We start from the raw sequence: 17486 nt of genomic DNA, 5'->3' as shown, positions 1-17486 counted from the left end.
ATTTTATGCTCACTATAATCCTCAGTTCTTTTTCTGAAAGGAGGAAGAGGTTCAATATCTAGCTCTATACAATCAAGATCATTCATTAAAATTTATTAGCATCCAATGGCTTTTGAATAGTTTTTCATTTGATTTTTGTTTTGGTTTGCATCTATGATTTCATCAGTGTAAGAAACTCTGAATGTGGAAACACCTTTCACCAGCAGATCAGCAACTCTTCTGTAACATTTTTTCTTTCTTTTTTTTAAATAAATATTTATTTATTTTAAATATTCTTTTACTTTTAAATTTTGAGTTCCAAATTCTATCCCTCCCTCATAATATGTTCCCCATCTACTGAGAAGGCAAGCAACATGATAACAATTATATATGTGAAATCATATAAAACACATTTTCATATTAGCCAAAGTTCAACAAGAAAAATAAAGAAAATGAACAAATTATATTTCAGTTTATACTCAGAATTCACCAGTTATCTCTCTGGAAGTGAATAGCATTTTTTCCTCATGAGTCCTTTGGAATTGTATTGATTAGTGTAGTCGTCTTTCATAGTTGATCATTATTACAATATTACTATTACTGTGCAAAATGTTCTCTTGGTTCTTCTCACTTCACTTTGCATCAGTTCACATAGGCCTAGCAATGTTTTTTCCAAAGCCACCCTCCTCATCATTTCCCACAACACAATAGGACTCCATCACAATCACATGCCACAACTTATTCAGCTATTCCCCAACTGGTGAGCATCCCTTCAATTTCCAATTCTTTGCCACCATAAAAAATGCTGCTATAAAAATGTGTGTGTGTATAAGCTTACACACATATATGCACATATATAATACACACATATACATGTATGCATGTATACATACATATATGTGCATGTGCATGTGTACATAAATGTATACACATACATGTACATGCACATATGTGTATATGTCCTTTTCCTTTGATCTCTTTGGAACACAAACATAATAATGATATTACTGGGGCAAAGGGTATATACAGTTTTATAGACCTTTTGGCCTAGTTCCAAATTGTTCTCTAGAATAGCTAGACCTATTCACTACTTTGCAACCAGTTTATTAGTGTACCTATCTTTCTCTTATCCCCTCCAGTATTTTGTCATTTGTGATAGGTATAAGGTGCTACCTCAGAGTTGTTCAAATTTGTCTTTTTTTCTAATCAATAATGCTTTAGAGCAAAGCTTCTTAAACTGTGGGTCATGACCTCATATGGAGTCACATAACTGAATGTGGGGGTCGTGAAAAATTTGGCAACAGTAAAAGGTTATACCTCTATACCCAGGTTTGCACAAAAATTTCTCAGGCAAAAAGGGGTCACAAGTGGAAAAAGTTTAAGAAACCTTGGTGTAGAGCATTTCTTATATAACTATAGATATCTCTGATTTCTTTTTCTGAAAACTACCTGTTTATGTCCTTTGACCATTTATCAGTTGGGAAATGACTCATTTTTATAAATTTTACTCAATTCTATGTGCAGTATATATTTGAGAAATGGGATCTTTATCAAAGAAACTTACTGTAAATTTTTTTTATATTGCTTAATTTTCTATGATACTTTTTAGCAAACTGCAGTTTCCCTGATTATCCCTTTTAATTAGTTCCATTGTGCTTTTACTTTGTCTGAGATCATTATTGCTACCTCTGCCTTCTTTTAGTTCTGCTGACAGAAAGATGCACACAGAGTTAAACTAAATGGCTGGAGTTCATGCCCCCAAAATGCCTCATATCCATGCCCTCTGTCTATGTAAAGTCATTTTAACTGTCCTAAAGATAAAGGTCTTAAGAGTTTTATGTATCATTTTTCTATATAGATATGTTAACAGTTTAACATTTTTGAGGCTCTTATGGTTACTCTTTCATGTTTACCTTTTTATACTGCTTTTGAGTTTTCTGTTTGGATGTCAAAATTTCTATCAGCTTTGATTCTTTTCATCAGGAATACTTGAAAGTCCTCTATTTTGTTAAATATCCAGTTTCCCACTGGAGGATTATACTCAGTTTTACTGGCTGAGTTATTATTCATTGTAATCCTAGCTCCTTTTGCCTTCAGAAATATCATATTCCAAGCTCTCTTCTTCCTTAACATGGAAGCCATTTAATCTTGTCCTATCCTAACTGTGGTGCCACAATATTTGAATGTTTTCTTTCTAACTGCTTAAAATATGTCCTCTTTGACCTGGGATCTCTGGAATTTGTCTATAATATTCCTGGCCATTTAAATTTTGGGATATCTTTCAGGATGTGATTCGTGGACTATTTTGATTTCTATTTATCTTCAGGATATAATTTTTAAAAATATGGTATTTAGGATCTTTTTTTTTATCATGGCCTTCTGGTAGATAATCTTCAATTGTCTGTTTGATCTATTTTCCAGGTCAGTTGTTTTTCTGATGAGATATTTCACATTTTATTCTGTGTTTTTATTTTTTTGAAGTTGATTGTTTCTTGATGTATCATGGAGTTATTAGCTTCCACTTGCCCAATCCTAAATTTGAAGGAATTTATTTTCTTCAGGGAGATTTTTATACCTCTTTTTCTATTTGGCCAATTCTGTTTTTTAAGAAGTTTTTTCCAATCAGTGAATTGTTGTACCTTCTTATTCATTTGGCCTATTCTGCTATTTAAGGAATTCTTATCTTCAGTGATTTTTGCCTCTTTTGCCATTAGGACAATTCTGTTTTTAAGGTGTTACTTTCTTCAATATTTTTGTGCCTCTTTTACCAAAATGTTATTTCTCTTTTCATAATTCTCATATATTACTCTCATTTCTTTTCACACTTTTTCCTTTACCACTCTTATCTCTCTTTAACAATTCCAGAAATTCTTGTTGGGCTTGGGTCCAATTAGCATTTTTCTTTGAGGCTTTGCTTATAGATGTTTTCACACTGTTTTCCTCTTCTGGATTTATGCCTTGGTCTTCCCTCCCAGCATATTAGGTTGTTATGGTCAAATTCTATTTTTGTCGTTTGTTCATTTTCCAGCTTATTTATAGACTTTGAACTTTATTTTAAAGTTGGAGTCAGTCCACCTGGGGGTGAGAAAGCACCATCCCAAACTTCAGACTTTTTCATCCTGCTGTTTTCAGAACTCGTTCAGAACTAGTCTGTAAGTGTGTGTGTATGTGTGTGTGTGTCTGTGTGTGTGTGTGTCTGTGTGTGTGTGTGTCTGTGTCTGTGTCTGTGTTTCAATTGTGGTACGATCCTGGGAGAGGTGTGGTCACTGCTTTCCTGGTCCTTACCCCAGGAAGGTCCCAGTCCTCTGCAGCCATAAGCACTAGCATCTCTTTTCCTTGAAACTATGACCAATCCCCAGTACTCCTCTCCACCCTGGAACTGCAACCCTAAACTGTATATGGACAATAGAGTTGCCAATCAGATTGCGGCGGCAGTACTGAATACCAGCAAAGGAGCCCCTGTAATCTCTTTCTGACTAGTTGCCCAAACCCCTTACCATCTCTGGGCTGAGAGCTCCCGAAGCTGCTCTTAGGCTGGAAAAATGTCTCACCCCAATCTTTTGTTGTCTCTGTCATTTTATTCTAAGTGTTATTTTAAAGTTGTTTGGAGAGGAATGCTGAAAGAGTTCAGCTAGGTTGCCTCTAATTCCCATCTTGTCTCTCCTCTCTAACTTATAGTCTTAGAGTACTCACAGGATTAGGCACTTGTTTATCTAGTAGTGGGATTTCACACCCAAGTTGGCTTCCCTCCAGGGCTAGCCTACAAGCCACTATATGCTGCCTCTCATTGATTATAATCACTTGCATTGTTAAAATTTTTATAATTTAGTCGTTGTGCATTTTCTGGACATCTTTACCTGAATGTATAATAGACATGTCAAATTCATTAAATCCAAAATGAAATTTATTATCTTTTCTTTTAAAGCAACACTTCCTCCAAACATCCTTTTTTTCTTTTCAGATTACCGTCATCCTTCCAGTCACAAATGTTTTCAACCTCAGAGTAAACCTCAACTTTTCTCTCTCCTTTATCACCCTTCCCCCATATCCAGTCAGTTGCCAAATCGTGACTTCTCTCCCCACACCATCTCTCACATCTACCCCTTCTCTCACCTTATGTGGCTGCCACATTCACCATCTTAGCCCAAACATTCATCACCTCTTGCCTTTACTATTGCTATAGCCTCCAATTTGATCTAAAAGCTGGCTCATGAACAATTAGAGAAGAAAGAAATAATTACTAACATTCTTCCTTTCCTACATAAGTCCCTTGACATATCTTCTGTAATTATAAGTAAAATCTTAGCAAAGAACTACAGAAATGTATCCCAAACATTATTCAGTAGGACCAAGGTAGAGTTAGACCAGAAGTGTTCTGGGAATCTCACTATTTCTTCCATTGCCCTAACTCAGAAATCTCTCTTCCGTTAAGTCTCACATCTAGCTTGGCTTTTCAGAACAGCAACAAACAGTCTTTAATACCGTACTTTGAATCATCACTTCACCTTTGCTATCCTCCTGATTTCTTTCTTTTTAAAAAAATTCATTTATTTATTTTTCATCCTCCTGATTTCTCTGCTACTAGTCTTTCCCTTCTTCAGTCTATCCTCCATCCAGCTACCCAAGTAATCTTCCCCAAAGCACAGATCTAACCATGTATTTCTTAAGGTTAAGAATTTTTAATGACTTCTAGGATAAAATACCAATTCCTCAACTTAGCATTCAGTATACCTTTTCACTCATTTCAAGTGATTCACCATCATGTACTCCCCACTTCAGACCTGCCCTCTGAACTCAGCAATATTATCTCCTATCTCTGTAAAACTTTGTGATTCTATGGGAAGAAGAGCTACATGACTACAAAGGTATTGATATGATAGTAGGTAATTGAAATATAGTTGTTAGATATACAAGCTAAGATTATATCAGCCTATAGATAAGAGAGACACTCATTTCAGATCTTCTGTATATTTTATTGTGTAGATATAATCTACATAGATATGTTCGCTTTGCTTTTTAACAATAGTGATGATATGTGTAGGTGTGTATATTTGACATCAGAGTTCCAAATTGACTTTAGTGAAGAAGTAAATATGATCATCAAATCACTGAGGAGGGCAGTGACTGTGTGTTAAATAATGCTTTGGCAGTGTATAAATTGTCATCGTTTAGAGAAGCCAATGACAATTCTAAAATTTCTAAATTTTAAATAACAGTTCTAAAACTTACAAAAGATGAAATGACAACATATACATTAAAGTTAAAATCCATTACTTTTTATGCCTAATGTGAAATAGCATTAAGTACGAGTTTTATTCAGAGAAATGTGCCAAAATTTGAAAGAGGTACTGGAAAAAAAAAAAGATACAATTCCTGCCCTTATCAGACAGTTCAATAGAGGAATAAAACACATGCAAAGATAACATATTCAAAAGAAGATACAAAAATTGCATGTAAAAGGTACAAAGCAAGGACTATAAGAAGTTGGAGGAGTCGGATAAGAATTTTATAGACTGGAATGAAAGAAGGCTTCATGAACAAGTTTGTATTTGAGCCAGGCCTTGACACATGAATGTAATTAACAAGTGAAGTAGAGGCAGCTAGGTGGCGCAGTGGATAGAGCACCGGCCCTGGAGTCAGGAGGACCTGAATTCAAATCCCACCTCACACACTTAACACTTACTAGCTGTGTGACCCTGGGCAAGTCACTTAACCCCAATTGCCTCACCAAAAAAATTAATTAATTAATTAATTAATTAATTAACAAGTAAAGAAGACAGGATAATTCAGAAAAAGGAAGCAACACCATGTGCGGGGAGAGTGCACAGGGACTGACAGAGAGTCAGTGTTGGTGTCAGTATAGATTGGAGGAAGATGGTTTGGGATAAAGCTGAAAAACTAGGGTGATACCAAACTATGAAAAGCCTTGGACACCAGGCTTAGGAATCTGAATTTTCTTCAGTAAGCAATAGAGCATTGCTCAACAAAGCTTCCAATTTAATGCAGCTGCTAATATATTGCTATCATCATTAGAGGGGAAAAAAGAGTGTATTAGAATTGACACATTTAATTAAAATGTTTTCAATCTGCAAATCATAAAAAAAAATGATAAAAGTATTTGTTTCTTGAAACATGATTACCGGCTACATGTCCTTAAGTGTCTTTTTGGTTTGTTTTTTTTTTAACTTTTCTAATACATACACACACATATACATATACATATACATATATATACACATATACATACACATATACATATATATATATACACATCTATACACCCAAATATATACATATATACACACATTTCCTACATTCTCAGATCCATCATATGGTACAGCATCTCTGCACTATTCCTTTCTCCTCCAGTCTCCTATAAAAGGGCCTTGTACTTTTAGAGGCTTAACAAATTTTGTTCAGTTGATTTGGCTCCATTAGATCGGCATTGCTACCCTTATCATTTGTTAAACCATGTATAATACAGAAATCTAAGGTGTGCTGGTATTTTCCATCTTTTATAGACTTTATTTTTTATCATTTTCTACTTATACTCAGTGAAATAGTATGAATGACATTAACATAACAGAAAGACTTTATTCCAAGTGGGCATTTAAATTGTCACTAATTTATCTCTCTTTTTTTTCTTTCTGTAGTCTTATTCCAGTTAAAATTATGCGTGATTGGAAGGAGCTGTTTTTTAGTGGCAAACCAATTTATGAACAAGCCTCCATTGAGCCCATGCCAACTCGCTTTACGTCAGAACAACTAGTAGAACTATCCAAGAGGAGTTTACTAGATGACAATGATTATGAGGAGTATAAGGTACCAATGCAGGACAATGAAAGGAAATCTACTTAAATAAATTATTTCTTTTTAATATTTGATATTCTGTTGTGATGTATTCACTTGATTTTAGTGCTATTCATTTTTTTCTTAAATAGGAGTCGACAGGGCACCACAAGCCTTCTGGTTTAGTTTTATTTTTTTAATTACAGTGAAAATGTGTTAACATCATTTTGAAATTTATTTAATAATCATTGAAATGTCCTGGTCTCAAAGTATTCAGTGTAGAGGAGGGAAAATTATAAATCTTCATGGTTAGATTTCAGAGTTTTTACATTGTTGTAAAACTGTTCTTTTTCATTTTTCTGTAATTTCTTTTTCATTGTTTCAGATAGCCCCATTAAAAACTGTTTAGTAGTAAACCTGAAAAGACAAGTCAGTTGTTTCCCTAGAGTGTTTTGGAGAGACAAATGAGAATATAATTATTAGCATATTTAAACTGGTAAGAAGATAGGGGAAACGGTAGCAATTGGGCAATAAGTATAGACAGAGTAAGGGGATAAAGGAATCAAGACTAGGCAATGGAGGCTGAGCAAGAGATTTGGAACATTGGGTCCAGTGTGAAACGGAAGGGAAGGACTTGCTGAAGAGAAGTAACATGGCTTGAACATAGAAAAATGAAGATGATTTGGACCCTAACTAGGTGGTGGGTAAAACCTCAGCATGGTGTTGAGCCCTAGAGAAAAATTTTACCAACAGTGGGGGAAAATAGAAAATGAAATGAGGGTTTCAAAAAATGCTATAGAGCTAAATTTCCATCATAATTTGAGTTGAATTTATCTGAATTTCTAGAATTATATTACCATATTCTAAATAAGTATTTTGGTTTAACTGTGGGATTTACTAGATCAAATATGTCCATCAAAAGTTTGATAACTAGTGATGGAATGTCATAGACTGAATACAGCTTATAAAACTCTTCCCTCTTTTACAAGATAATTAAATGTTAAACTGAAGTTGTACATATTGTGCTTATTGGTAAAAATTAATTTTATGCTATTGATACAGCAAACCATAAGCATTCTTCTTTCTTTTTATTTCAATAGTAAGTTAAGGCACTTAGCACAGCCTTCAGTTTAGCAAAGATTTCTGTGTGTCTGTGTCTGTGTCTATGTGTGTGCGCATGTATGTTTGTGTGTAAGTAAAATGCTTACCACAGTAATGTATTTTGTTTTACCCACATCCTAAACCAAGAGGTATGCTTTATTTTGCAGAAAATTGTCAGCTTTTCTTAAGAGTAAGTAAATGTCTGGCAACACGACTTTTGCTGTTTTTCTAAAAATAAAAGTTGTCTTCAAAAGTCTTACTTTATGCATACATGGTACATCTAGGTCAAATTGTAAAACAACTTTCCATTGAAAGAAAAGAAAAGAAAAGAAGTAATGTACACATTTGTGTTTGTTTACATTATATTTTAAAGTTTGTTTTGAGGAAACTATCCATAATCAAACTCCCAAGTTTTTAGAATTTAAACTTCTTGGAGATCAAATCTTATCTGAGCATACAAGTAAAAATGAAGCTGATAGAGTCTTATGCCCTATATTTCCACCTTGTAAAATATATGATGTGGTCTGATTTGCAGTTTGTTTGAAGAGTCCTAGATAAGCTATAGGCTTTTTCTAAAAAGACTCCAGCAAAAAATAAAAATTATATATATATATATTTAGTTAGTTAGTAAAAGCAGATAGTTACTTTTGCTATTGCTAAATTCATTCTTTTTAAAAGTATATCTTGTAGTATATTTTGTAATTGTACATCTTGTGGCTCACACAGTTAGGGCAATGTATAATGGATGATCATAGGGCAGACTTTTAACAATGAAAAAGCTCAGTCTTTACTAACTGTCCTGTTTTGATGTTTCATTATGCTGTTATGTCCCTAGGATTTTAAAGTGCTGGCCCAGCAGAACAAAAGCTCTGGCAGGTTAGATTAAACTGGAAAGGCTTTGAATAAGAAACTAGTGATGGACTCCATAGATGGCATCTGAAAATTAGCCTATTTCAGAGATTCCCATTACTGGCTTGACACTGAGAAAGCGGCTCCAGAAAATCAGCTGCTAGAGGCCAATATGACCTTACGCTATACCAAGAGGAAGAGTGTTAGGTGAGAGGGAGTTGATGATCCTGCTAGGTATTACCCTGTTTGTACCACATTTGGAAGGCCATCACTAAGTTCAAGGGTATTTTGGATGGTAAAGGGTCTATAGTTCATATGAGGATGAGTTGAAGGAATTAGGAATATTTATTGTGGAGAAAAGAAGGTTTAGAGGCCCGTAATAACTGCCTTCAAGCATTTGTAGGGCTGTCATGTATAAAGGGGATTACACTTATTCTACTTGGCCTCAGAGGACAGAACTGAGAGCAGTAGGTAAAAATTTAATGAGGTACATCTGTGCTTGATATGAGGAGGGGGAAAAAGCTCCTAGTAATTAGAGCTATCTAAAATTAGAATGGCCTGCCTTGGGAGATAATAGATTCTCCCTCACTTGGAGTCTTTAGCCAACGGCTAGATGACCAATTAGTAAGCATGCTATATAAGAGATTCTTATTTAGAAATAATTTAGACTAAAGGGCCTCTTAGGTCCCATTCAGCTCTGAGATATTGAAATATGGGTGGAGCCAGTGCCTATACCAAAATAAATAAATAAAAACAAATCACAGATACTTAAATATTGAAAGAAGAAAAATCTGGAATTGGTAATACAGTTGTATAATGCTCACAACTTTACGGTTTCTAAAGGGCATTTTATCTTGCTGTGCTTAGCACAGTGTCCAGCACATAGTAAGCGCCTAATAAATGTTTATTGACTATTGACTAACTAATGATCCTACCACATAAAGCATCGACCAGGATTGAGAGTTAAAAATCTGAAAAGACCTTTTTTCTCTAATAAATCATAAATAATATTAAAGAAGATATCTGAATATTAAACAAGTTCCTACACCACCATCAAATAATATGCATGAGTACACTTTTCTAATTTAAAATCCATTAGAAGTTAATTTACAAATGAAACAATACAAAGTAATACTTTAAGCTGGAACCACCTCTTAGAGGATGGTGGTTTTTGTTGCCCAGTCTTTACATTTGTGTCCAACTCTTTGTGTCCCCCTTTGGCAGAGTTACTAGAGTGGTTTGCCATTTCCTTCTCCAGACAATTTTATAGATGAGGAAACTGAGGCAAACAGGGTTAAATGATTTACCCAGAGTCACACAGCTAGTCAGATTTGAACTTAGAAAGATGAGTCTTCCTGACTTCAGGCATAGCATTCTATCCACTGTGCCAGCTAGCTGTCATTGATCTCAACTGACATCAGCAATTTTAAAGATAAATGTAACAAACATGAATTATTTTCACTTTTGTATCACTATAAAGGTAGGTGGCATTTAGGAGCAGGGCTGGCTTTATGTGGAATTTCTTGGTTGACACAGTACCTGCCTAAGGACTGAATTGGAGGACCCTGAGCCTGTAAGGCTAAACCTACAAGTAGAAGTTAAGGGGATGAAAATATGAAGCCTAGAGAGATGTAATGGGGCAGGTAACACATTCAATTAGAGATTCTTTGTGAAGTTCTGTAGTCCAACCCATAGCTATATGAAAATCAATATCCCTAACTAAGAACTAACTGTTCAGCCTTCATCTGAAGTCATCTGATGCATGAGAAATTGCTACCTCCTGAGGCAGTTGATTTAACTTTTAGGAAATTATATCTTACATTTCTTATATCTAGCTTGAACCAGCCTCTGCTCCTTCTACCCACAGTTCCTAGTTTTATCCATGTCAAACTGTTGACGTATTAAACTTGTAGCTCACTGGTACTCTCACATCATTTTCACACAAACGGTTCTCTAGTCGAGCCTTCCCCATCTGAAGGTCTTAGGATCATAGATACATACCTAGAATATAAATCAGAGGTCAACTGATCCAACCCCATTATTTTGCTGATAAGGAAACCAGGACTTTCAGGGGCTAAGTTCTCCTAGATTACCTAGATAGTAAATTTCAGGATCATAATTTGACCTCAGATCCTCTAACTTTAAAACTAGCTTTTTAACCTTGAACACTTTTTAACTTAAGTATAGAACTATACAATTAACACTATTCAATTCCCTCTTACCATATTCTACCCATTGTTTTTGCTAATTGAAGTGGTTTTTTTTTTAACTCTGTCCTACAAAGTTTTAGCTATCCCTCCCAGATTCATGGCTTCTACAGATTTGATAAGAAAGTCATTTATGGCCTAAATTTGGCCCAGTAATTGATTAAATACTCACATATATTCATTCATACATACACATGTGTATGTATGTGTATATATACATTACTAATGTGATTAGGTCATAAATGGCATTCTAATCCTATGTGAGAGACAGAAACAGAGATGAGGCAGAGAGAGAGAAAAAGAGGAAGAGAAGGAAAGAAGGGAGGAAGGGAGGGAAGAAAGGAAGGAAGACAGGGAAGGAGGGAAGGCACAAGAGGGCATTCTGGAAATAACTGCTAAACTCTTTTGTTCTCAAAGATCTAAGCACCACTCAAACCTTGGTTCCACCATTTTATGGGCGGTTTCACTTTTCTCTTGTTAGTCTACATTTGGGTTGGATTAGCTAATTCACATCAATAATTTATCAACCCTATCCTACCTAAGAAAATCAATCGCCTTCTCTCTAACCACAGTTGTATTTTTTAGTTGATTCACTGCTAACTTAAAGATGATTTAGGCAGGCACTTTAGTCAGATTAGCTAAATGGTTAGGTAGAAACCTTGCTTAGCAAGAACTGTAGACATGAGCTGTAGATTCTATTGAATTCTCAGAGCCTAGTCAGTCTGTCAGTCAGTAAGCATTTATTAAGTGCCTACTATGTTTTCAGAACTGTACTACACACTGAGGATACGAAGAAAGGGAGGAAAAGAAAAACAAAAACAAAACAAAAAACCACTCCCTGCGCCCAACAATTCCCAGTCTAATTTTCCAAAGGCAGAACCTCTTTCTAAAAATCTACAATCCATGTTCCTTCCATTATCTAATTCATCTGCATGGGGGTCTGGACACAGGAGTGCAGAAATTAATATCTGTCACTAAAAGTCATGGTTCTCTACACAAGGACAGGGAAGGAGTAAACATGCCATTTCCAGAGTGCTGGTGAGAAACTGGGCTTCTTGGTTCTCACTCAAAGTGCTGTAGGAACCCACCTTTAGGTTTTTTATGCTGAAAAGGCAAAACTTAATTATTACAATGGTAGAAAAGGTAAGTGACTAAATGAAATAGGTGAGTTGGCTCTGTGACAATCACCATATATCACGATATAACAGGACGAGTGTTAGACACGGAGTCAGGGAGACTTTGTTTGGGATCCTTACTTAGGTATTTATTAGTGTGTTGCCCTTTTTGTTGTTCAGTCATTTCAGTCATGTCCAACTTTCTTTGGCCCCATCTGGGGTTTCCTTGGCCAAGATGCTGGAATGGTTTACCATTTCCTTCTCCAGCTCATTTTTCAGATGAGGAGACTGAGGCAAACAGGATGAAGTAACTTGGCCAGGGTCACACAGCGAGTGAGTGCCTAAAACCAGATTTGAACTCAAGAAGATGAGTCTTCCTGACTCTAGGCCCAGTGCTCTTCCCACTGTACCACGTAGCTACCTGATGTTACCCTAGGAAACTTCTCTGGACCTCAGTTTCCTCATTTGAAAAAATAAAGGAGGAGGGAGGGAGGGAGGGGAGAATATTGGATCAAAGTGTGGACACTCCTAAAAGGACACTGCCTCATGTTGCTTCATCATCCTGAGCTGTATGTTCTCTAGCTTATTCCCATCCTTCCTAAAATTGTGTAGCTCACCAGGGGAGGATTTTTGGAAGAATGCAGGCAACAATTGCACAGAATGAGCAGACATGCATAGGTTATAATCTGTTTCTATAAAAAAAAAAGTACCCATATCGAGGAGAGCATGGGAATTCAAAGTATCAAAACATAAATATTAGATTCAACATTTTATTGTAGCCTATAGAAATATTTTAGGAACCCAAATCTGTAATCTGAGATGTTTACAAGTCTTCACAGTTTTGTACCCTGTCACAGTGTGTTAAAGCTTGAAATGGATTTAGTACTGTGATTGTTACTTGTTGAACAGAGTGGGGCCAAGAACAAAGGGTTATGGACTCTTTTTCTAGAGGCCTCACTTCTAACTGTCATGAGTCTATTAATGATTATACTTTGGCTTGAGCCATTTAATTACTTCTAGCCATCTGTACCATCATTCTATCCATATCTCTCCATGTTATGCTGGAGATATTATGAGATTATTTTTTCAAGTGCTTTGCTGAAATCCAGTTCTATGTCTGTGGTCATCATTGTTCAAATCCTCTTCTCTACCCCACCCCCAGTTGTTCCTTTATTCTCATCCTCTTGAAACTGCCCCCTTCTCCAGCCTCTCTCTAAAGCTACCCAACCTTTCCACTGTGCTCTCTGGAATATCTACCCCATAGGTAATAAAGTGGATTTCATTTTAAACCTTCTTCCTTTCCTGCTCCCTCCATCTTCTTACACTCACTGAGACCTGTCTTGCTGCAGATGGCATAGTATCGCTGGTTATTCTTTCGAACACTGGTTACATTTTCAGTCATACCCCTCAACTCACTAATTGTGGTGGAGGAACTGGATTACTCCTTGTTGCTTACTTAGTAACCTGGGTGAGAACTTTGGGGTTCACTCAGTCCATATCTACCACTCAGTCAAAAATCTACTAACCATAGTCTGACAACCTCCAGGACACTCCCCTTCCTTCCTCAGAGTTCAGTGCTTTGCTGATAGACTTTCTCTACTCTTCAACTCTCATACTAGTGGACTTCATCATACATATTGTCCCTCTGTGGTTAAGTCATGGCACAGCCTTAGATTTTGCAACTAAATTGAACCAAGGAGAAGGAATGTCATACCTTTATAGAATAAAAACTCCTAGTAGACATAAAGATCAGTTTGTTTCCTGACTTCTTTGTCCAAAATTTGCTGCCAACATGTCACATTCACCTTCTATGTTAGGGCTTTTTTTGTATTTAACTGAAAATATAAATACTGTGGGTACTTCCAAGGAAGCTAACAAATGTCAGGAGCAATGGGGTCATCGTATCTTCCAGCAGATTACTCTCTCCATTGCAAGGAAAAAATATAAATTTTAAAAATAAATTAAAGGGGCAGCTAGGTGGCGCAGTGGATAGAGCACTGGCCCTGGATTCAGGAGTACCTGAGTTCAAATCCAGCCTCAGACACTTAACACTTACTAGCTGTGTGACCCTGGGCAAGTCACTTAACCCCAATTGCCTCACTAAAAAAAATAAATAAATAAAAATAAATTTAAAAAATTTTTTTAAAACATGTCTTGCTATTCTGAGTGCTAAGGTGAGATGTTAAATAATAAAAAGAATAGAATCCACTCATTCCAGTTGGGATGGTGGCATTTGAGTAGAGGGGAAGAAGGATTTTCTAAATTCTACCAGCCCATGAAATTTTATAGTAAAGGTTGTTTGCTCTCAAACAGGTACCAATACTCCTCCAAGGCATCCTAAATGATATCTACTCCCTATCCCAAATTCTATCACATAGACATCAGTTATCAAAAGGATTAGAAAATAAGTTCTGGAACCAATTTTTGGTTCCCTGACACTGAAATAATAAAAAAAGATTACATAATTCAAATGCACTAAACAAAGGACTTACAAGGAAGACTACCTTCAATAAAAATAAAACCCATTTATTAAACATTTACTCTATGTAATCTGTGTTGGCAGGTGCTAAGGAAGGTCCCAAAATAAATAAGACATGGTTCCCCAGCCCCTTGGGTGGGGGGAGGTGAAAAGGGGAGTAGATGTATAAACAAATAGATATAAAATAAATGAAATTGATAAGTTCATAAGAAAGATACAAACAAAATGTGATAAAAATTTTGAGGAAAGAGCACTTGTGGCTGAGATAAACGAAGGTTGAATGGAGATGGTAGCATTTAAACTTGACTTTGAAAGGGGTTAGAATTTTAACAGGCATATATTGGAGGAAGGAGAAGATAGGTTAATGACAAATTAGCTAACAGAAGCCCACCAAAACCCAGGTGCTATTTTCTAAAAACAGGACTATGATAACTATTACATGGGGAAAATCCATGTATAACAGTGAATGTAATAAATTACTGCACCCCCCCCCATGCTTTGGTTGGTGACATTCAATCAGTCATCCATAGAAAAAGATTTCTCAACTTCCAGGTTCCCTCCTTCAAATTACACATCATTCTAGGAGAACATAAAACTAGTGACCTTGGATATGGTCCAGAACAGCCTGATTTCCAGGGATGCTTGTGTTGTGAGAGAAATGTTCCATATCAACTGAGGAATGAAATGAAAATATCAATATTTCATCAAGATTAGTGACTAGAAAGCAGTCCAGATGTTTGAAACTGATGGAAAACAGGGTGGAAAATTCTGTCATAGGCCTATAATAACATATCCAAAGAGCCCAGATGTTGGGTTTCAAAATGCCACTTTTCTACTTGTTGCCCTTGTGCATACAGACCCAATTTGTAGGGTCTTCAGAGGTATAGTATGGTTAACTGGTGGGTGACTTGTATCACATTATCTACCTGCCTTGTGAAGTACTAGAATCTTTCAAGTTGGCAAAGAACAAAATATTTCCCATATTCTCCTGAGCTTGAAGATGGGAGGAGAAAGGAATCCTGGTACCAGCTTCTACCATTCTCTAATAGGGAATTAAATTCCTCCAGATCCTAGGAAATAGGAATCAAAATGGCATAGGATCTTACAGAGTGTCCCAGGCTAAACACAGTATAAATATTATACTAAGTACACAATTCTGAAAACTAGCCCTGATATTTCCAAAGTCTTTTCCAGAGCATTATCTGTATCCCCAACCCATATTCCTAACTGTAGAGGACCCAGGTAGGACCTTTCTTCTTTCCAGAGGGCATTTGGTTGAGTAGGAATTGGCCAGAAACCAAGAAAGCCCTTTAATTCTAAATTCAGTGACTCGAGCAAGCTCATCCTTAGTGACTGAATTGATTGCCAACCTAAAATGAAAATGTCTGAATGATCCATCTCCACTTGTTATTAGAATGACTGGCAGAATTCTTTGACTTAGGGGTACTTGAAGAGATCCACCTTCCACAAATTCAGGAGTACAACCCAAACCAAATGAACTCTGCATCTCTTAACAGTTGTATAGGTGAAGGTTGTGTAGCTGAGGGAGTCAGAGACTAAGCCCTATGGTCCAAAACCAAAACTTTACACTCCAGGAGTTGGGAGATTTAATTAAGTGATGCCTTTATGCCAAGGCCAGAGGCATAGGGATAAAGGGTGGGTAGGGTAAAGACAACAGCATTGATTAACAGAATATATTACTATTCACCTTTATATGCCATTTTTAAAGTTCAAAGAGCTCTACCTTAACAGTCCTATAAGGTAGATATAACAAATATTCCATTTTATATATGAGGAAACAGAAACTTGAAAAGCCCAAGAGTCTTGCCCACTGCTACTATCTAACACTGGAGCCAAGATGCAAACCCCAGTCTCCAGTGCTCTTCATCTTAAATTTTGTTGAAGCTCTGAGAAGAAGTACAGCTTCTATGGGACTTTATCATTTAGCAATTGTGAAGTGGTGCAACTGGGCAAATTCTGGTCAGTGGGGGTACCTGAAGCATGCACATCTCAGCCCATAGATCTGCATACTTATTCTAAGAATATACTGACTTGGTGGGTTTCTGATTCTTCCAGGTAGGGACCAATGGAGCAGCCTTGGGAAACTCTCAAATCAGAACATGGTGACAACTAGCAGACAAGAAAAAACAAAACCAAAAACATATGGCAAGCTAGATGAGTAGGAAGAGTTTGGCAAATAATAGTTCCAGGGAGCTTATATATCTTACAGAGGATATATATATGCACACACATATATGTACATATATACATACACACATACATACATATACATATACACATATACACACAGAGATATATACATATATAGTATACGTGTGTGTGCATGTACACACATGTGTATGTATGTATATATATATACACACGTGTGTGTGTGTGTGTGTGTGTATGTCCCAAAGATCACAAAGATTTTAAATTCTGGGACATTCACTGAAATTGGGAGGGACAGATCCAAGAAGTTGACCAACAAAGTATGGGAAGGTCAGAAAATACAGAGAGTATGAATGGGGCCCTCAGTAGTGCTATTAGTAAGGAGGGTATGACCTCAGTCTTGTGTGGAATCTATATTCTTTGCTGTGTTTATATTTTCTGCTGTGCATGTAGGAACAAAGGGGTTGGGAAAGAGGAAATGGAAGACTCAAAGACATTTGTTTCTGTGTAGGTGAGTCTAAGTGTCAGTAGGAAGTATCAGTAGACCTGATTACATCAGTGGCATGGAATCTGCTCTTCTAGAAGATTATTACAGATGGTACATATGCAGTCAAAATGAAATAAAAGATAATAAATAATCTTCTGGGTATGGAGTGTATAGACAAGAAGATCAGATATAATATAAGTTAAACAGTGCATTTAGGGACCTAATTTTCAATTCAGTTTGAACTCAATGCATATTTACCGGGTTTCTGGCTCATTTGTTCTGTTTAAGATATCCCATTATAATAATTTTTA

General features: G+C 36.2%; 1 protein-coding gene across 1 annotated transcript in view; it reads left to right on the top strand.

The window, feature by feature from the left end:
- SPEF2 (sperm flagellar 2) overlaps positions 1–17486 on the top strand; it is a 232225-nt gene that overhangs the window by 95023 nt on the left and 119716 nt on the right. The window contains exon 10 of the mRNA XM_043975070.1: positions 6633–6801. Within this exon, the coding sequence (XP_043831005.1) occupies positions 6633–6801 (169 nt within the window). The remainder of the gene's footprint in view (positions 1–6632; positions 6802–17486) is intronic.

Source organism: Dromiciops gliroides, chromosome 1 (assembly GCF_019393635.1).
Source record: "Dromiciops gliroides isolate mDroGli1 chromosome 1, mDroGli1.pri, whole genome shotgun sequence".
NCBI lineage: Eukaryota > Metazoa > Chordata > Mammalia > Microbiotheria > Microbiotheriidae > Dromiciops > Dromiciops gliroides.
Note: the sequence above shows the minus strand (reverse complement) of the source record. Positions and strands in the feature narration are given on the sequence as shown.